The sequence below is a fragment of the Aricia agestis genome, chromosome 5 (genome assembly GCF_905147365.1).
Source record: "Aricia agestis chromosome 5, ilAriAges1.1, whole genome shotgun sequence".
NCBI classification, from domain to species: domain Eukaryota; kingdom Metazoa; phylum Arthropoda; class Insecta; order Lepidoptera; family Lycaenidae; genus Aricia; species Aricia agestis.
Genome location: NC_056410.1, coordinates 13522903 through 13545545, shown reverse-complemented (window position 1 = coordinate 13545545; position 22643 = coordinate 13522903). Strand labels below are relative to the sequence as shown.

Here is a 22643-nt window from a genome sequence, read left to right as displayed (position 1 = left end):
ACCAATTAACTTGACAGATCAAGTATGGAGAATCTATCAAAAAAGTTGTGAATAGCCTATTTGGCACTTTATCAGAAAGTGGTGAAACAGGCCCTTAATGTAGCCTCTCTTGATCACTTTTCTGTATCTAGCTGTGTGTATCTCTTAACATGGAATTAATTGGTAAATTGAACGGCATTTTAATTTTTAAAGTGTTTTCAGCTTTAATAGTAAGTTCTATTGATACAATAAAATATATGTCTAGTACGCGTACGTCGGTGAGTAGTAGTCGTTCATTAATTGATGGTTTGCAACAAATGCGAGTGATCGCTAAGGAGCACAAGGGCGTGTGTTCGCTGCGTGAAGGTCCGACAGTCGCAACACACGTACATTGTCTACACTCTACACTTAGTACAGAGTACTGTTTGCTTTTGTAAAATAGACTATGCGATAATACCTTAGTGGCAAAAGCTGGTTCTTTCACATTGCGGTCTGAATTGACCCTAAGGTTTCTAAATTTACATGGATTTGACAGATTCGCAAGACGTCTCATGCAATTGAAATCTGTCAAATCCATACAAATTTATGCCGCGCCGCGCCTCGCCGCGCCGTGCCTCGCCTCGCCTCGGCCCTCGTCGCGTTGCGGTCTGAATTAACCCTAAGACGTATTAGTGAAGTCGGTAGGAGTTGAGTTTTAGGGACTCTTCGTCGCTGATGTTCCTATGAATTTATAATTTCATAATGATTAATGTCACTAATAACATTTTTCCAATGGTTGAGTTTGCACTTCTTTCATTACAGCACACATGGCATTTGCGTTCGAAATCAATATTATCCCGTGCTTTAAAAATATAAAATATTTATAGAAGTAAATAGTTAAAAAAAAAATAGTCTTTAAAAAGTAGAGCTATTGCACTTCGGTTTATAAAATATAAAGATTAGGTCTACATGAGTGATTTTATCTTTCAATTTTCAACACTGCTTTAAAAATATAAAATATTTATAGATGTAAATAGTTAAAGCAAAAAAATATAGTCTTTAAAAAGTAGAGCTATTGCACTTCGGTTTATAAAATATAAAGATTAGGTCTACATGAGTGATTTTAACTTTCAATTTTCAACACTGCGAGTGTTTTTCAAGTCAATAATTTACTAAAATATGTAATTTAAGTCGTGTGATATTTAACATCGTAATATCTTGCTCGCTCGCTATAAATACAGTTTAATATCCATTCTATTAATTGGATGGCGTTGGCGCGTCCTTGTGATTGATTTGCGTGAAACGGAGCAGCAGGCCGCCGGCGACGGCACAGAAGCCGGGTAATACGTTTAGCGTTTATGTAAATACAACACACCCACACCAGATTAATAGCTTATCCACGTTACGAGTTAGACTTAGCTTATAATGTTTTATAAAACTCACTAGATGACGCCCGCAACTCCGTTGCGCCAAAATTCGTTTATCGCGTAGGAACCGTACATTTGTCCGGGATAAAAAGTAGCCTATGTCTTTTCCCGGGACTCAAAGTAACTCCATACCAAATTTCAGCAAAATCGGTTCAGCGGTTCGGGCGTGAAAAGGTAACAGACAGACAGACAGACAGACGTACACACTTTCGCATTTATAATATTAGTATGGATTGGAATACTCAGATGGAACAAGGTCCAAATTCTAAAGTGTATTTAAGAATTTAATATATTACTAGATGTCCCGCGCGGCTTCGCCCGCGTAAATTAGAAATTTTACAGAATCCGTAGGTACATATTTCCCCCGTTTTTCCCACATTTTCCTGAGTTTCTTCTGTCGTATTAGTCTTAGAGTAATAATATAATATAACCTTCTCGATAAATGATGAGTCTTACTCGATAAATGATCTATCTAACACTGAGATAAGTTTTTAAATCGGACCTGTAGTTTCTGAGATTGACGCGTTCAAGCAAACATACTCTTCAGGTTTATAATATTAGGTAGATATAGATTTTTTTTAATTATCGCTTGACAAACTCGAGTCTCGATCTAAAAGACTATGAAATGGTATAATATGGTAGTGATGATGATGATGATGATGATGAAGAATGTAATTTGCATAGTAGCATATGCTTTCTGTTCTTAAAACAACGCCGAAACTCCCAAACTTGTATCTATAAAGAATCAGGAATTCTCTCAGCACCTTCCGAACCACGGTATACCAGGTATATCTCGGTGCAAAATCTTACTTGTTGGTAGCATATGCTTAGAATACTTCTCACGAAACCGAAGTCACCATATGTTTCCCTATAAGTTTTGAGGAGTTCCCTCGATTACTTATGGATCCTTCATCAGATCACCACTTTTCTGAATATAATACCAAATTGGGATGATACCCTATATACCAAAAGAAAAATTTTGAAAATCGGTTAACAAACGGCGGAGAAATCGTTGAATATAAGAAAACGAACATAACACCTCCCCCATTTTGAAAGTCGGTTAAAATTGTAGCCTATGTGTTATTTATTTAATATTTTAATCAGCACATGAATTGAATAACAAAATTTTTTTCAAATTAATCGTAGCACCATCTGTCAGGACAAACTAAAATTGAAATAGAATAATATTGAATGCGATGATAGCGCCGTCCGCCGGATCTAATGTAAAACATTCCAAAATCAACAACTCCTTATAAATAAGAAATTAATTGAAAAAACATTTTCCAGTAGACCAAACTGGAAATCTAAACCATTCTCGAATCTCCACGAACACACACAAAAAATTTCATCAAAATTGGTCCAGTCGTTTAGGAGGAGTTCAGTCACATACACACGCACACAAGAAATATATATATTAAGATATGTTTAGGTTAAATTTAAAATGTATATGTATCGTATTTATCTCAGTCTTCCAATTTCTTTGCAATGAATTATAAATAACTAATAAGTCGCAATAAGCGAGTTAATTTGATTGGTCCAAACTGAAAATCAGTTTATCTTTTAAGGAAAATCTAAAGATTCATTTATAATTCATTAAAATTAAATTGAAAACCTGAGTTAACGCAAAAATTGATGTTTAGATCCAAACTCAGGAGTCAGAATGTTTTTCGCAACAAACGTAAATTGCTAAGGGCGGTTTGCGAAATATGAGGGCCGTACCTTTTGCTTTCGAACTGAGACTAAACACTGAACGTCTATTACACTTAACATACTCTACATTGTAGAGGGTGCGTATTGGGATCGTAGGATGATTGAAATGTGCAACAGCGCGAACCCTATTATATGAATAATTGCATAAGAGTAATTTCCTTGAATAGACCAAACATTGTAGTGCAGGCACGCAGCTATGTCAGCAAGTATCGAATGCAATTTGTGCGTGCAGCGATGCACGGTAGGTGTCCGGCCGTAATGAACGCTGCGCCGCGCCGCGCCGCGCTGCGCCGCGCCGCGCCGCGTCGCCCGCGACCACGACACATCTGTGAACAAACTGCCCTCTGCACTTTATTAGCGTTCACACTAAAGCTGCATGATTTATGCGACGGCTTACACGGTTATGACACACTCTACGTAACGGTGCCGGTAACTGCTCACTCGCCGCGATCACGCCCACCGGGCACCGATCCCGCGCCTCGTAATGATAAAATGTGTGAAACGACGAATGTCATAAACAGTTGGGTAATTCTGATCGCCCACATAATAATATCTTCGTTCTCCCGTTAGCGGTAGCGTGTCAAGCCAAGTTCAAGTATAACAGAACTGCCCTAGTAGACAAGTGCTAAGCGTTTATCGCAAACGCTAACAAAATGTATGCGATTTGACATCAGTCATCGCTTCGCTAGCGAATACTAATGTCAAATCCCATACATTTTGTGGCATTGGCGTTGGCGTTTACGATAATCGCTGGCCAGTTTTTACCACAATTAAAATGTTCAATAACTTTATGAAATGACTGATGTAATGAAAACTGGCTAAGTTAAATCTAATCTACTTTAAGATCTCATATTATTTAAATAACAGCATTTTTTTATAGATATTCAATAAAGCAAAGAAATAGACTTTATTATTTATTCATAATGTTATTGGTTCCATAAATATTCCATATAAATACATATTTCGATTTTCCATAGAACTTGGCACTCATTTAGATCCCCATTCTTTTTACGGCGAAGTCCTTAGACAAGCATACCTAATGTTTGTATTGAACTTGGCTCTCCTTTTTTACATTTATGTTTTTGGTGGGATATTAATGACGTGACGCAACGTTTACAATGATATAGCTTTGTAAAAATGACGGCCACACTCGGACCCTATTAATATAAATTATATATCGACGTTAATACGTCTCATATTATGTTAACCCGAACATAAATCCAGATCGACCGACTGACTGGCCCAGTCGGATTACGATAAGCCAAATCTTATGCCCCGAATAAAATTATTTATGATTCCAATAAATTATGCTAATGTTTTCTTTGGTAATTTCCGTACAATGAGGTAAACAATATATCAGGAAAATCTTTATAATATTATTCTAGGAGATTTATTACGTTGACCTTAATTCGTTTTCATTTCAAATTACTATGATATGAAATACAGTGGCATATCAGCCAATTCTTAATAAACTTCATTGCTTGGTCATAAATCATAATTTTACGTTTATAATATTTAAATTGAATTTAAAAAGTTCTAACGTCAAAATTGTGACCATAAGCAATGAAGTTCATGTTCATCAAAGTCACATATTACATTACATATTACAGGATGTAACAAAACTAAGTGATAATACTTTAGGGTGTGTAAGTGTCCCTTGTATAGAGTTCACTGTGAAAGTAGCAACGCTGAAAAATGATTATTTTTTGTGATTTGTATGGGCAAGCGCCACAGTATTGTCACTTACTTTTGATACTCGTTGTATAACTAGAGGGCAGAATCCTACATCATCGATGTAACGAGTAACCGGCTCACGAGTCACGAGTCACGATGTACCGTTGTCATTCCCAGGTGGTGAGCAAGCCGTACCAGGCGTCGGGCGCGGAGTCGGGCAAGTTGTGCAACCACAAGCGGAAACTGCTGGCCACGCTCCAGTCCAGGGCGCAGTCGCCCGCCGCATCGCCGCCGCCCACGATAGAACAGAAAAAAGGTAAATATTATTAGTGTGTTTGAATACTTAATAGAAATATACATACATAGTATAAACTATGTATGTATATTTCTATTAAGTATTCAAACAACCACCCTCAGAGATATTTAATGATTACTAATTTAACAGATAATGCATATTTATGTAAGTACTTATATCAAAAACTTTTAAGTAATCATTAAATTTAACTAAGTGTCGACATTAGTATTTGCATAGTTTAACTTCGATTAAATTGTGTCGTTTTCAACATAGATGTTATGTGTCATTTCAGCACCCAGATTATTTTTTACAGTATGTCGCGTAAACATAAGAAGGCCTTAATCCAGCTGAAAGCTTTCAACCAGGAAGGGCGAGCCTTTGCTTACAAGTTGCTATGTCGAAAGAGGCAAAAGAGTAAAAGGGACAAAATATGATCGTCGATGTGTAATCTCGTAACGATCGCGATATAGTCCCAATGGTTAAGACATTAAAGTTTAAACAATCGTAAAACATAACCTTCCTACTTTCGCTTTTGCGTAACAAGGCTCGACTCATCATAACACGAAAACGCTGTAAACCGTTTATATCACGCACTCAAAACGCGTTAATCGCTACACGCTCATTATGTGTATGGCTTTACCGGGTAGCCTTACTAAATATGGTTATATAATAGTTGCTTGTTTTCGAATCGGCTATCCATTTTTTAAGGAAATTAAAAGTTCTATCTGGATTTGCAAACACGTTTGTGCCGTAAAAATCAATTTAAAATTTCAAAGCTTCTAAAAAAGGTAACGAACCTAAACGAAATGAAAATGATATTCAAAAGCAACAGAGTGAGGCTCGGAAAGATGAGCAGATTTCCGACTCTCCGCGAGTAACTCAATATAATGGCTATTAAGACGCCGCGACCGTCTCGAGGTCTGCCTTCATTCTTGAACGTTTTAAATTGAATGTTTTTAGATAAAATAGAATAACAAGAATCGAGGGTTCGAATATCTCTCATAATGTCAATGTAAAATTTTGTGTAAGGTCTTTTGAACTTGACATAATTTGAGTCTATTGTAGTCTCTTTAAAAAACATGACAATGTTTTACTTTTTATCGACGCTGAGTACGTAAATTGACATGCGTTGTCCTTCTAGCGGAAGTCACGTACATCGACACGACGAAGTGATACTGCGTGCCTTAAATGTTTCCACTGGCACTCGATGATTGTGCCAAGGTTATAATGCCAAAGTTTAAATAAATGGGACGTTTCTAAGATCGAGCAACAGTGATGTATGGATTTTGAGTTGCGTCTTTACGTCTCTAGTGGTTTCCATTTGTTATATTAAGGGAATGGCGGTAGACTAATAATAATTTGTTTTAGATGTAGGAGCCGAGGAGGTCATAGCACTGACTTGCTCTATACAATATATATGTCTTATCTCTCAAACACACAATTTATAGAGCTAATGCTAACCTCATTTTCCTCTAATCCAAGTCTTACTGATGATGTTTCTGAAACGTCTACAGTTGCAGTACAATCTAAAGTTTAAACGATAGCCAAGTGCGCTAAGTTTTGCGAAATAACGACGTTATTAAAGTGGAGTCTCCACTCGTAACATGTTCGCCACGCAAGTGACGCAGCTCGCTCCCCATGGCATTCCGCTTAAATTAAAAGCTTGTATGTTTCAGTCGGTTTCACTTCACGATGTGGTTACAGAGATTTCCGTCCGACCGTTTCACTTTAAATGTTTGCTATTCCTAAATTTGGAGCTGAATTGAAAATCTTTTGCGTAAACGTTCAGCGCTTAGACGGTAGGGCCTGTCCACATCTCCACGTCACGACGTCGTCAACGTGGAACGGTGCGGTAACGTGGCACGGTACGTTGACGTGACGTGAAAATTTACGTCAACGTAAGGTAAAAATGCACATTTTTTATATCTTTCTGTCTTTTTAATAATAGGAGGAGCAGAATACGTATTTTGCGGTCCATTATATTTAGATAAGTAGTGAAGAATGTAGCACTTTTACAAGGCATGGTGACGTACCATGTTGCTACATCGTGACGTGCATTTGTACATTAGACGATGGCTACGTCTTTATCTTATATATATATATATATATATATATATATATATATATATATATATATTATATGTCGTCTTTAGGTACGTCGACACGGCTTGGTTTTGATTTTTAAGTATTGGACATTAGTCTTTCTCATTAGTGAGGGTGAGGTCTTGATTTTCTCCAAAGTATTACATTTCAGCAAATCTACAAGAGCAGTTGTTTTTACCATAAACGCCTTACAGCTTTCAACTAGTGCACTGCCGCCTGTAAGTTTTAACGAAAGCTTAATAATTACAGTGATCAACAATAACAAAAGAATAAAATATTTTATCTAAAGTTGTAAGTGTATGAAGTGCACACTGCATTGTGCATTGTGCAATGAACACTGCTATTTGCTCACATTAGAGTGAAGTTGGGTTTAGTTGCAAAACATTATTATCGTATTAGCGGGCGGGCGGGCGGGTGGCGGGCGAACCGGCGCAATCTCCGCTCCCTCCTTCATCCAATTACGCGAGTGTGAACCCAACGGGATTAGCCGGTATGGGCCCGATACCTGTCCCGCGCAGCCCGGACCGACTCCATACAGCCTTTTACAGCGACTATAATTATCACCTAATGGCTCTATTTATCACTCGTCCTGCTACATCGATAGATAAATGCTAAACCCGACCTCGCTAAGCCTGCGTTGATCTCCTCGCAGTAGAATGTACGCGAGACATACTCGGTCGGTCTAGATCAATTTTAATAAATTGTAAATATGTTATGTTATCACGTAATATACCATTACACGGCTCCCCGCGATCATTAAATGAGCTATTGTTATGGTAATTCGCGGAAGCCTTTTGTACCCCGAACGCGAGTCTAAAAATAAATTAGATATACTTCGTCGATAAGTCGAATTAAATTGCGCAGACATTCGGAGACCGCGCCCGAAAGTAATTACCATTACCGAATCGAAGCGGCCATCTGCTGTTTTAATTTGATAATTAAATGATCGTATCAATTGATATTTTGATAGCATGTTGGCGTGTACTGTCATTTACATACGACAATAGGGCCCGGTGAGCGGCGGGCGGCGCGGAGGGTCGGGCGGCGGGCCGGCGGGCCGCACACCGACGTGTTACCACGTTACTTATGACACGTTACGTGAAGCCTTTGATCGAATTTAATGACATCGTTAGGGCGGAACGGAATAATATATCATCAACGTATTATGTCCGCCGCTAAATATTTTGATAATATTCAGCGGGTCGAAGGAAAACGAGTAATTACGCCTTTTATACCTTTTACGAGGGGTCGATGTCGAAACTCCTTTTTCGGCGTAAGAGCATGTTAAATATTGGTCGGGACCGCAAACAGGACAACAAACAATGTATGTATTATGTAACCTATTACATATACACAGAAATACATTTAAAATGTTATGTACGTTGCTAACATTATTCTGTAGTTTATTTTTAAATTAAAAGGAAAACTCTACAAACGGGGCTCGTGCTGTACAAAGCGAAGGCGTAAAAAGCGATTAACGCGGGTTAATTCAATGCGTTTTATTCGCTGGAGTAAAGCAACACAGCAAAAGTGGTCGCTCGCTAGGAGTTGTTTCTTGTAACAAAGAGGGTACAGCGGTCTCTTTGTTGTTAAGTGGCGAGGGTGTGGGGGTGCATTTAGTGCTGCATGAATAGCGGGTAACTGCACTTCGTCAGCGGTCCGGCGCACGGGGGCCCCGGGGGCCAAGGGGGGTCCGCCGCGACCCCCCACACCTGTGCTGCACAACCGCGGTGGCCGGCTTTAATGATGTTTTAATGAATTTGTGCGGCGCAATACAGACACAATCGGAAGTAGCCGCTCTCATCGACACATAATTACTTCGGGAACTTCCCGGGCGTATTCATTTCGAGTGGACCCCGCTTTGAACTTAAATTAACTATTGTTTGAGGGTATTTTGACTTTTCGAATTCAATCATGAATATCATGTATAGAATTAACTCTCCAGATGTATTTTCAACAAAGTTTGTAATTATACAAAGTAATTGGATAATGCTATAGTAATTTTTTAAATAAGTATTGCTAGCGCATTATTTTAATATATTTAAACAGTCCGAGGAAAAGGATTTTCCCTCGCTCGGAAGTGCGCTAAGGAGAATACGGGGTCGAGAGCCGAGGCCCGAGACCCGCGCGGGGTGCGAGCCTCAAACCGGCGAGTTGCGAGTGGCGAGCCGCTGAATTGTATAATTACCGTTGAGGAAGTCGGCCGGCCGGGCCAAACAAAAACGCAGGCGACTCGATCGGCGGCGGGAACAAAGGGCCGCCGTAATTTGAAACAATCGGCGGTGGTGCAGGGCGGGCGCGCACCCCGCCGACTATTGATCTGACAGCGCCGCCCGCCCTCCGCGCCGCCGCCCACGCCGCCCGCCCCCGCTGCGCCCACCGCGCCCACCCCGCCCGCCGACTCCCATTTTAATTGCAAATCTGCTAGATAATGTGCAAATAGATAACGGTATTATACCCGCTCGCTAACTAATTATGAGGAGCTATCGTATTACCCGCCCCCGTACTTTTTAACTTGTCAGTCACGTTCGAGTGGCGTTCTATCGTTCCCTCAATTATCGCATTATATTGCTCAATATTATCGTCGCGGGCCCGGACACCCCGATTATCGGTAAACGATATATTCACGGAGTCGAGAGGCTCGCGAGGGCTCTATAGCGACGACTGACCGAAGCGACATTGTTTCGAATTTATAGCCCGAGATTGGGAAATTTCATTATATTAAAACCGCTTTAATACAATTTATGAAATGAGAAAGTAATGCTATTAAACGAATTCATGCTCCGCTCTGTTTGGAAGTTTTAGTACGCTCGTTAAATATTCATGACTCCGCCGAATCAGTTTTATAGATGTTATTTCAATAGATGACATTGTATCTTCGTCGTTTGAACGTTTAGATGCGGGGGCGTCTGGAGAGCGGCACAAAGTCGACCACCGCCCGTCCTTTGACCTCTCCTTATGAAACTCTTTTATTGATGTATCAAACTGTTTGTGCCAACGTTTTATTTTTATGCCTTATATACCTTCAACATTCTGCAAAATTGTATCCAACTCGTTTCCAATACTACTACAATGTAGATAGCGTTTTATTATTCATTTTAATGAAACCGTCGTACAAAATTTACAGGACCGGGTGCGGAAGCGACGAAAAAGAAAATGAAGAAGCGGGCCGGTTTCGCCGCCAACATGAGCGTGTCCCAAATGATGGTGCAAAGGGAGCGACCCCACAGCGAGCTCAAGGTACACACTACACACACTATTACGTATTCATGGTAGTGATAACAGTTGAACCCTTGCCAGCCGCCCGCACCGCCTCTAGGTGCGCTTTACTTTTATTACCCATATCGACTTTGGAAACGTTGGCTGCTCCCCTGACATATTACTTTGTTGTTGTAACGTTTTATGCCTGTAATACTGTCGTTCGTACAGTTTATTGGATGTGATTTTTTTATGAATAGGTATTTTGCTATTGACCGAAAAGTCCTTACGTTCAGTTTATATGTAGCACTCAATGCGTTTCAATGTTTTTGCGTTACAACGTATCTAAAATATTTAGATACGTTGTATGTCTTTATTTTTTCAAACACCGTTGATAGATAATAATTTTACTTAGCTAATATGGGAATTTATTACATTTTCAGGGTAACGAAAATGAGCAGAAAATGAGCAATTCTTTCGGTGTGACTTTACAACGAGCAGGGAATGCTCAGCCGAATGCTCCTTACGCGCAAAATATGAATGTTCAGGAGGACATCAAGCAGGAGTCGCACGTCCAAAGAGGGCCGCATTATCTCACAGTCAACAGCGGCTGGATAACCCAACACCCGGAAAACATTGACGTCGCACAGAAAACGAACGCGCCGGGACTCATGAACGCTCTGAGCGTCGGCGGCATGCCCGTGCTGGGAACTAACGGCCAAATAATTGGCGTCAACACCGGCTACAATAAACACGCAGCGAACAAAAACATTGTAACTGTTACACAGCAAAATACTATCGATCAGGATCAAAAGTCGGAGGAAAAAGACATGCTACAATCGGTTAAACGGGCGAAAGATGAGGAGCCTCAAATATTTTGCGGCCTCAATCAACCGCTCACGCCGGAGGTCATGAAGAAAATTAACGAGCAGCAGCAGATATTCATTCAACGGAACCAAAAACAAATAGAAGTCATGAAGGGATACAAGTCGCAGGCGACTGAAGGATACCCGAACAAATCCCAGGGTCAGTTCCCACCTCAAGGGCAGCTAGTAATACAGAACGGAGCCGTCATGAAAACGAGCTCCGTGAAAACCCCGCCGTGGCAGGTGAAGAGAAATGATCTCTTGAGCCCGAATCCAAAGCAGCTAAAGACGGAGGGAGATCACGAGGACGCGGTCCCAGCGGATGACGGCGGAGCCATGACCTTCGCGAACGACCAAATGGGCCCAGGAATGTGCTCCCGGGTGCCTCCACTGCCGCAGCACTACAGTGCCATGGGCCCCGGCCAGCAGTGGAACAACATGGACGCGAGCAAGAAAAAGACCAAAGGTAGTAAAGGCGGCAAAAAGAAATCGATCGCCGATAATAAATTGGTATTCAACAGCAGCGGTGCCAGATATTTACAAGACGGGAAAACAAAGGCGTGCGAAGACATGATCGGTAACAATCTGCCCTCGTTTATGGACGATCCGAATGGCTATTTAGCGCAGCAGACTGTTTTGTTGAACAACACGATTTCCAGGCAGGTCGGTCTCAATGCTACCTTCGAAGGAAATCATACGGATAGTAGTAGTTTACCTTACGCGTCTATGCATCAGATCGACAAAACTAAAAATTTAACGAAAGCGGGTGAAACGGTAAACACGTTTAGAAATAATATGGTTTCGAATGCCTCCCCCTCGCCTAACAATACCCCGGACAGCAGTCTCGCCTCCGTAGAAAATTCGCAGTGTTGTAAAGGATGCAATCCCTCAATTAAAGGGGGCTGCACCGAAACTGAACATCTGACGAGACATAAATACGTGAAGCAGCCCACGCTGTACAATTTAGAATCGGACGGGGGAGTGCTGGGTATGTCTAGTCCAAAGAGCGGATTCGACGAGAATCCTGTAACGTCCTCGACGTTCATCGACAGAGGAATGATGATGAACGAAAACTACGGCCCCATTCAGGCGGGCATCGTAAGTACGAGTAACGTCTCCCCCGAAACGTTGCAGCAGCCCGAGCCGTCGCCGACTCTGTCGAACAGCTCCCGTAGCACCGACACGCCGCAGAGTAGCCAGGGTAACAACTCCCACGTGCAGAACAACTGCTCGTACCCGCTGCCGAGCCCGGCCTTCCCCAACCCCGGCCCCGGCAGAGATCATTTCAACAGCAATCCGTCTACCCCGGGAAGTAATCCGACCTACCCGTACAATTCGCCGGGACCGCCTAGCGCGCAGCCCCTCTGCGGAAATCAGATGATGCACTTCATATCCAATCATAATGTTAACAAAAATCTGATGGAAGTCGACAACATATCGATGGTCGGCGTGAGACCGGCGCTGAAGAACCAGGAGATGCTCAAACTGGATAGCAAGAAAAGAATGGAGAACAATATGCCCGGCTACTGCCCGCCGCCGCATCTAGGAGGAGGACCCGCCCACTCCCTAATACAGACCTACTACGTCCAGACCTTCGTCACCACCATGGCGAGCGGCTTCTCGGTGACGAGGGACACCGTGACGTCCGTTTTAGCCGGTAAAGCTAATACGGCCACCACCTCCATAAACTCCTCGCAGGCCAACTTCGTGAGGCCCCCGCCGCCCCCCAGCGTCAACTTGGCGACCACATACGCCATCCCCAACAACCAGCCCGACCCCTTCTTCAACTCGGTCAACCTGCCGACCAGCTACCCTCTTCACATCGCCGGCACGAGGGCTCAAAATATGATATCCAAGTCCCCGCTGGAGATGGTCCAGAACGTCATAAGTAGTCTACCAACGAAACCGGAGACGAGCGTCCCGCAAACTGTTTCCACGCCCCCGAAAAGAACCTGCTCGACGCCCGGCCAGATCCTGATATCGTCTACCGGACAAATTTTGGTTTCGAACAACACGATGCCGCCGCCTCCGCCGAAGAATAGCAGCACGTCCCCGGTGTCGAGCTCGTCGACCAGCGTCGCGACTTCCGTGACGCACGTCCCGGGGCCGGGCGGCGTGCCTTCGCTCGTGAACCCGCCCACGGTCGTGGTCAACACGCTGCCGGCGCCCTTCGTGATACCCCCCATGATGGCGGTCGACGGGCAAGTCGTCCAGCAGAACAACGTGCTGCCGCAGATGGTCGCCGGCGGCCTAGTTTCTAGTCATCACTCCAACGACAACTCCCGCCAGGTCGAGGTTAAAAACGGGCAAACGTTTGTCCAGGGGGTGGCTATGCTATCGCCGGAGAGCATCAAGAGGAGAAGCAAGAAAAAGAAGAGTACGTCCACCAATATCACGAACGTCCTTCAAATAACAGCCCCACAACAGACTTCGAATAATATTATGGTCCATCATACCTCCCCCCAGCACAACTCGAACCCTCAGTTTTCGCCCCGGGGCTTCCAGTTGTCGCCGACTAACAACATATCGCCGACGCCGATGCTCCAGGCTCTGACGATAGTGCCCGGCAAGTCCGGGACCCCGGCGCACATAGTAATGAACGGCCAGGGGGCGGCGGCGGGCGGCTTCCCATCTCAACAGATCATCACGAACACGTCGCCCTCGCAGCCCATTAACTTGCTGCAGCCCGTCAACTTGATCAACAACGCGAGCAACATGATGTCGAATTTCCCGGCGTTTCAACAGTTCATCCTGCCCAACCTGAGCGGAATGGTCGTGACGCCGGACGGGACCATAATTCAAGACAACTCCACCGGCATGCCCATGCAGCTGCAGTTGCAGACCGTTAACGGGCAGAACGTTCTCACGCCGGTGCAAAACACCAGCGTGTTTCCCGGGGCGAACAGCGGCGTAGTTATCCGAGCTCAGAACCAGTCGGGCAAGATCATTCAGTCCCAGCACAGCCCCGGCGCTCAATTCCTGTCACCAAACAGCCAGGTGATGGTCAACAGCCCGAACTTCAACGGCCAGCTCAGTCCGTTGCTCGCGAACCTGAGCCCGACGAGCGTGACGTTCAACACGAGCCCCCACCAGGTGCGGTCGGGGAACGTGCAGACGCAGGAGTTCATTCAGACTAACCAGATGGGCCAGACGCTGGTGGTGCCGCTGTCGCCTAGTAAAGTATCCGCAAACGGAAATAGGAGCAACTCGACGTTCGTGCAGCAGAACACGACGATCGTCCAGCAGCAGACCACGCTCGTGTCCAACTCCCAGAACACTCAGATGTCCGCCATATCCACCAACCTATCGGGCGGGAACTCCTCTCGGATGAGCGTAGACCATAACGCGGTGGCGACGCAGAGGCCGGCGACCAATCAGAGGAGTCGAAACTTCGTTCAGATAGCCCAGGAGAACCAGATCATCGAGACGAAGGAGGAGAAACATTACCGGGCGCAATCGAACGAGACGGACGAAACCAACTCCGAGGCATACAAGTTCCTGAACGATTTCAACGCCCTGGATGGTATAAATAGCGTGCGGCACTCGGTGTCGACGCAGACGCTGGTGAACCAGCAACGCGGCAAGTCGCCGAGCAGCCAGGCGGTCTCGGGCAGCAGCCCGCCGGACACGACCACGCACAGCCCGCTGGGGGCGCTCGAGACCGCCGCCAGCCCGCGCCTCTACGGCCCGCGGTGCGTCTCCACGCAGGGCAACTACGCCGACACCACCACTAAGTCCCCCGAGCCCAATGACGTCAACTCATCCGTAAGTCACCGTGTTTTTATTTTTCATTTTATTATATCTTGACAGGAAGACAACAGCTATAAATTATGAAAAGTAAATAGCGTAACTAGATACTACGTAGCCAATTTATTATAGGTCTTCACAAATAGAAACTGAACAAGTTAATTTAAACATGGTAGGCACCACATACTACTAAACTATAACACATAGCTTAGGCGTAAAGTGATACTAAACGATCACAATTAATCAAAGTAAAAAATTCGGTATACAACGTGTAACAAAACTAAGTGATAATACTTTAGAGTGTGTATGTGTCCCTTACATAGAGTTCACTGTGAAAGTAGCAGTGCTGAAAGACATTTTTTTGCTTGCATACATTTTTATTTAAATACTGTATTGTAAAAAAAATTGTCAACCCTAGTACTAGCGCGATCACAATGACCTCGATCAGGTGATCGAAGCCGCTGGAAGTTAGGGATCAGTAACGAAAGATATTTTATTTTTAAAGATAAGCGTGCTAGATGCATTATGACCTTAAAATTTAAAAAGTGTAACACATTTAAATATTTAATTTCTCATTTAAAAGAATGTAAAAGTAATAGAATTTATATCATTTTATACTCAAAATAATATTTTTTATTACTTATATTATAATAAAATTATTTCATAACATTAATCCAGAACAAAAATTTAAAAAATACATTTAAGTAAAATCATGCGGAACCACAAAATTAAAAACCGGGTGGAGCTAGTAGCCTTGAATGAAAAATTTTCGACGCATTGATTGGTTCATGCGATCAAGCGGTCCGCCTGCGTTCGATCGATGCGTTCGAATTTGAGTCAATGAATGAAAGTCAGTAGTGTACAGTAATGGCACAGTATAGCAATATGACATATTCCTACAGTAGTGAAACGAGCCTACAGTTGTGCAGAGCAACGGACCCGCGCATACAAACTCGCGGAGTTTGTATACCTGCGCGCACAGGGGTGACGTTGGCGCGTTGTCTACGAATTTTGTGTTGTAAAACGATAACTTATCTTATAAGCAATGGGATATTATAATAAATGTTCAGTGTACGGATGTAAATCTGATTCAAAAAACAAAAAGGATTTAAATTTTCATAAATATCGGCTCACAGTTTACACTAATATTGTGTTGGCCTTGGCGGCATTTATTTGCATCTCTGTTTTATTGTTTACGTTGTAAGAAGTGTAACAAGGAGAGAAACAATAATAGAATAAATTAAAAATCTGTCAAATATCCTGTTACATACTAATTAGTGCCTACCTAGCTAGGTACACACACCAGGTGTAACATTTTGTCCTTTGGACCGCCCTTACCCCGCTCGTAATAAGAGTTTTGAAGTGCTTCTGTTACACCTGTGATTAATTATTGGATATTTTATATATTCGAAATTTCGAATGCGTCTTCATTATTTTAATCCTTCGATCGTGATTCGTGGATCCTTGGAAATCTATTGTTATTCTATTGTGTCTCACTCACCGGTGAGCTTATGGGGCTTGATGGGTTAATTAAATTTTTAAATAGAGAACTAAAATCATGTAAAAATAAAGTTTCACGTAAATATCTGGCAGTACGACATATGTAAATATAACACGCTGATTAAACAGATTAAATGATAATATTTGCATTACAAGCACAATATTTTATTTTTATTTTATTTCCCGTTCCGTGGCAACCCTGGCATATCTGCTCGGTACCTACATCGGTCACAACTCACAATAGACATAACTACCAGTAGTTCGACTGCAAAGAAACGGACAGGTTTCAATATCTGTCAAATTCATCGGGTTTCACTAGGATTATAAATGGAATGTGCCCCATGCTGGCTGATATAATTTATTTTTAAATATTTAAAATAAAGATTTCAAAATTGGATTCTGACAATTTTAATCGCATGTGCCAAAACACAAACAACAATACGACCAAAGAGGAACACGTCCAGCGAATATGTCATAGTTTTAAATTCGTTGGTAACAATTTAACAACCCTAGCGACGATTTTCGTCGTAATACGTCAAATTTAAAAAATTCAACATCAGTTCTAAGTCGGCATACTCTATAATTCTGTCTACTCTGCATCGGTGGCGGCATCGTGCGACATCAAAGGTGTTTCGTTACTGTAGGGACTAATATTTCTATACTGTGATAATGGACAGGGCTGTAACTAATTTCAAAGATTTCAAATGCTTTTTCCTCCAAAATCGGGCTGTGTACAAAAGTTTAGTACTGCTTTTTATTCATAATTCATTTATTTGCTCATAATATGGTACAAAAAGGTGTTACAATTTTTCTGCTTGGACTTAAGCATATTCTACTATTTACATAGTGTGCAAATATCATTAACATTGATTCATTAAAACATTACTGTATATATTTAAGATTAATTTACTTATAAATAATAATAATATATTTTAGCATATTATTTTAACATAGGCTGCACAAAGTATAATACAATTCATATATAATACATTTCAAATTTATATTACAAATTGGATACACCTTAACCCAAGAATTACCTCAGTTAATTATTATCACTTCGTTTTTTTTACACTCTGTATAAATAATAAGAAATAACTAATAACAAATAAATATAAGAATAAAGGTATGTTCTTAGTAACAATAAAATGTTAATAATGTAACAGTCAAAACTCATAACCGATAACTACCACTTTTGACTGCACGATTCAGGCAAAAGTGGTTTTGACCAATGCCCTTACTCAAAATCAGTATTAGGCATTAGGCAATCATTATCAGTCAAAATTCATAAAAAGTTAGGATGTTCAGCGAAAATTACGACGAAAATCATGAAAATAGTGTTACTAAACAATTTAATTTGACACAACATTTTATTATTAACACTTTGATATGATTTGTGAGCATATCAGGGAATGTAACAGACAATTACAACAATCTTATTTTTATATTTAATACAAGCTGTGCTCCGCGGTGTTACCCGCGGTTTATTAGGGAAAATAAATTGTGATTTTTTCCACAGTAAAATGTAGCCTATGCGTTAATCCAGGGTATCAACTAACTCCATACCAAATTTTATTAAAATCGTTTCAGCCGTTTAGACGTGAAGAAGTAACAAATATACATACTTACTTTCGCCTTTAATTGACAATTTAAAAAACAAAATGTGATGTCGATTTCAGGGTATGGTGCAATGTGTGTCAAGCAGCGAGCAGGACATGGCGGAGTCTCGCGAGCGCACCTGGGCCGCGCCGCGCGCCGACAACACATCCGATACTGAGTCACACAGTATGTTATACATTACGTTGGGGAGGGGAAGAGGGCATTTCGGGAGTAGCTCGAGCGTGTCAGATTAAGCTTAGGCTTTCGACATGTGTCTAATTATCATGTTATAGAAATCAGATTTCTCACGTGGTGGGTAAAAAAAATGTTTTTTTTTTAATATTGAAATGTCGTCGGATCTGTCAGATTAAGATAGGGGGTGTTTAGTATACCCCAAAGAAGCTTCCATAGAAAGCACTGACGATTCAAATTGAAAGGCGACCTTTGTTAAATAGGGTTTCTGAAAGCTAATGAAGTGTAGTAATAAGTATTAATATGGTAACATAAAACTTTAATATGGTAATATAAAGCTTTGCCCGCATTTTACAGATATGATGTCAAACATCCAACTGATGCGGTTAAACCGCCACTTGCCGGTCGAGTCGACGGAGTACGGTCAGGCCAACAGCCAAGCGCTGCCCGTGACGTCACACCTGTACGACAGACACGGGTACAAGCGGAAAAACGACTTCGGGGACGGGTCCTCGTACAGGACCGACAAAATAATGCGGACCAACTACACGGTGGGGGCCAAAAACGTGTACGACTTGGGCAACCCTCAGGATAAGAGGCACTACGCCCCCGGCAACAGCGCCGAGGGTAACAAAGTGTACGACAGGCATTTGGGGCCGCGAGACGGTGAGTACCGCATACGTTGGCTAAGCTTCCGCTCCTTACCGCTTAACTACTCCAAATATTTATCCCCTTACTATTAAAGGCATCCGCAGTGTGTGTACTGTTATGGTACCGTATGTTTATGTCTTTTTCTTCTTTTTCAACATAACATCAGATTAGGACAAAACATACATTATCTCGAGTCTGTATACATACTGTAGACATTTATTGGCAAGGGGGGAATATAACGTAATGTTCTTATAATAAAACTTTGTGTACATACTCTTTCAACATATATTTTGAGATTTGATTTAATTTCGTATCTCTATTACACGTTTAACAAAGCGCACCGAGTCTCTCGCTTGTCGAATACTAATTATATCCAGAACCATCTCACGCTTGAGTCACAGCTAACAAAATTCAAAATTGTACCGTAATGTTGTGTCTTGTATTGGTTTTGGATTGTATCTGCTCATACGAAATTGAATTAGTTCCTACTCGTATGTAATGCGGTCGGCCTGATGTGTTGTGTGGTATATTTCAGCTGCCTCGTAATGCGATACTATCGGTCGTTGGTTTTGTTTCGGTTGGGTTAATACAAGATACAGCTGTGCAAGGGTGTACTGGAAACTAATCAGAAACTCCGCAGCGCGACCGCTCTCGCTACCGCCTTTCTGTCGCTTTCCATTGCACCACTCTCCAAGTAACAAAATTGGCTCACGAATTGGGATTCATTACTAACGCATCATTGTAAAGCCATCATATCATCCGATCATCGTTGTAAGTAAAGCACGATTCATATGCTGTAACTGTCCATTGTGCAATAAGATCGCGGAAAATATTATAGCTTTGTTGAACACACTCCTTATTCTTCGGAGTAAAAATATTATATAAATATTAAAATAAAAAATAAAAGTATTTTTTTTTCACAATACGTTGTAATCGATGTAACGACTTTTATTTTTTCCTCGATCTTATTTTACCTTGACCAAATTTTTTGCTTAGAAATTTCATAAATATAAAATATTATTTTGTAAATAACTGTGTAATTTTTAGTAATGTAATTCTTGTTTTTAAAATAATCTAAAAAGTACTAAATTAACTTATTCAAGTCTATAAAAGGATGGTTAAATTCATTGTCCTCAATTATTGCACGCCAGATTAAAATTGATCAGATTGAAAATTATTTTCAATTATTTTGTCTCAGTCACAAAAAGAAACAGAAATAATATGTGAGTCAAAATATTATTTTCGACCCAGTTAAAGTTAGAGAAGAAAACACTTGAATTTAACTCACCTTTTATTTACTACGTCTTTAAACTGGTGTCGGGAAACTGGACGTCGATGACATGTAATGGTCGGTAGATGTGGGCGAGTCGGGCCGACCGAGCACGCTCGGTGCGGGCGATACGGACAGGCCGAGCAAGTGCGGCGCGGGCGAGTCGGACCGGCCGAGCAGGTTCGGCGCGGGCGAATCGGACCGGCCGAGCAGGTTCGCGGGTGAATCGGACCGGCCGAGCAAATTCAGCGCTGGTGACCTCGTTTGGGGCCCAGTCAAAGGTTACGCGTCGTGGCCGGGAAAGCTGCAGGCGCGCGGCGCAGACGGGCGCTGGCGCGTGCGCTGGTTCGGGGCCGACCGCGCGACCGGCGCCGTCGACGACGACCGCCTGCTGACGCTCAGCGAGGGGCTGGAGGCGCACCACGCCGCACGCACCAAGCACAGGAAGTGAGTGCGACAGAGATACACCGAGAGAGAGAGAGAGGAACGGAAAACAACCACATCGCGCTCGCTCCGACGAACAATGTTTAGTTCGCGTCAAACGTTTGGCCGCCGCCCGATTTGTTGCAGATGAAGAATGTGTACCATATTGGAATGGCAATAAAAGTACAATACACCTCACGTCACATACGCGATATGTCACCCCGGATTTCGGTAGCATCAGTAGCTTTTTTAAAGTTCTAAGAATAAAAATATCATTGTGCCTCCGAATCACCTTTTGTCCACTCTTACGAGTGTACAACTAGTTCCTCCTTGTTGTTATTTCACAGTCGGCGGCGGACAAAACGTTCGGTGTGAACTATGGTAATTTATTAAATAACCGTTTTTCGTCATTTAGATCATTTAAATATCTGTAGAGTTCGCTGTGGTTTTTTTCTTATTTTAGATGTTCAACAATGTGATATTAACCCAACCCAAAAAAAACATAACGAGCGTAAATTTGACATCATTATTTCCAAATTATAAAGTGAACGTTCGAGAGTTCCTAAAATTGCCTATTTTAACATAATAATTAACGTTTTCAGGAGCAGAAAGCTAAATACACTTCTGGAGAACGCCATTCAGGAGGCGATGGCGGAGTTGGACAAGACGAGCGACGGCGAGCCCGGCCCCGAGCCGGCCCCGGCGTGCGGCGACATGCCCGACACGCCCAAGCGGACCAACACCAAGGACAAGAGAACCAAACTCTACAAGAAAAGTAGCAAAGTCGACGCCACGCGCCTGCGCGCCGCGCGATGACGCGACCTCGGTGTATTCTGTGTTAGCTGTTCGTAATCTTACCTCGTAATCATCACGATAATATACATTCTACATTCTTTACGAGTATAACTTAGCTGTCAGATTAGTCGTTTGTGTTTTATCTATGAACCGTGCAATAGTGGCACTCCCGTTGGGTGTACTGATCTTAAAGATACGATAGAGTTCGACCGCGGTGAATGTTTTATTAATATAATGATGTAGAGTTAAGTGCTGCCAGTGATCGAATCACTCGCGTCTATGTAGGTCTCTCGTTGATAAATTTGAACAAAATTGTGGCATACCATGTAGACTATTTATAGAGATAGCGAAGCCCTCTAGGCGGAGGTAGTAGTGTTTCATATCATTTCTTTATTTACAAAAATATACAAGGAATTTATTTAGAGCCTCTATTGCAGTACAATGACCGAACGTAAAATTCTTAGCACATTCTTAGATAACAGCGGAGAAATTAGTTTCCTACGTCTCTAAACTACGACAGCGTGTTTCAATTTTCAAGTCACATCCATGAATGAACATTATTGACTGATAAAAGTATTTGAGTAAACTAAGGTCTAAGCCTCTTTAGTCAACATAATGAAAATTGGTAGCTCAAAACATTCATCAATTTTCAAATCGATGCTGCTATCTGCATCATTGAACCCAAGGAACACTATTCCCTCTGATATATCGACGTCCAAATTTGCTAAAAATTTTACGCGCGGCAATCGCATTGTTCGACGCCTAATACTCGAGAGGAGTAGATTTTCTATTTCGATTGATATGTTGTACAATTTTAGTGACGTGTAAATTAAATGAAAATATCAAATATATTATTATATATTGTGTACATTACTACGTTTTGTTAGAAAGTTGTAACTTGATTTCTAGTCAAAATATTGAGCATATTAAAATGTAGATCTCGCGATTGAGATAATTGACAATAAAACTGGCCTGGCGACCTACAGTCTTTACATGATAATAATTAAGTACAGTATTTATTTACTTTGAACAATATGGTGATCTTTTATGATAACTTAGTTACTTTCGTTAGTAAGTTATAAGGACGTAGTTGATATGTCACAAGTCCGAAACAGTCTTCAATCTCTAGAGTGCACCTGGAGCCTTATTCATAATGACGTTCGACTAGGATTCAGACTGCGCGGTTATTGGTCAACGCTAAGTCGCGAGTAAATGTTTACCAATCACCGCGCGGTAGA

The 22643-nt window shown here is 42.0% G+C and overlaps 1 protein-coding gene across 3 annotated transcripts in view; it reads left to right on the top strand.

Annotated features, from left to right (window-relative positions):
* Window positions 1-21686, top strand: part of LOC121727488 (mucin-5AC-like) — a 63311-nt gene extending 41625 nt beyond the window's left edge. Inside the window, exons 3-9 of one of the 3 annotated variants that reach the window (XM_042115367.1) lie at window positions 4947-5085; window positions 10295-10407; window positions 10809-14996; window positions 18155-18260; window positions 18624-18932; window positions 20274-20634; window positions 21213-21686. In XM_042115367.1, the coding sequence (XP_041971301.1) occupies window positions 4947-5085; window positions 10295-10407; window positions 10809-14996; window positions 18155-18260; window positions 18624-18932; window positions 20274-20634; window positions 21213-21426 (5430 nt within the window). In that variant the 3' untranslated portion in view covers window positions 21427-21686. Of the gene's footprint in view, window positions 1-4946; window positions 5086-10294; window positions 10408-10808; window positions 14997-18154; window positions 18261-18623; window positions 18933-19452; window positions 19743-20273; window positions 20635-21212 lie in introns of those variants that run through there. The other 2 variants (XM_042115368.1, XM_042115369.1) reach the window with 2 other exon arrangements.
* The last annotated feature ends 957 nt before the right edge of the window (window positions 21687-22643 follow it).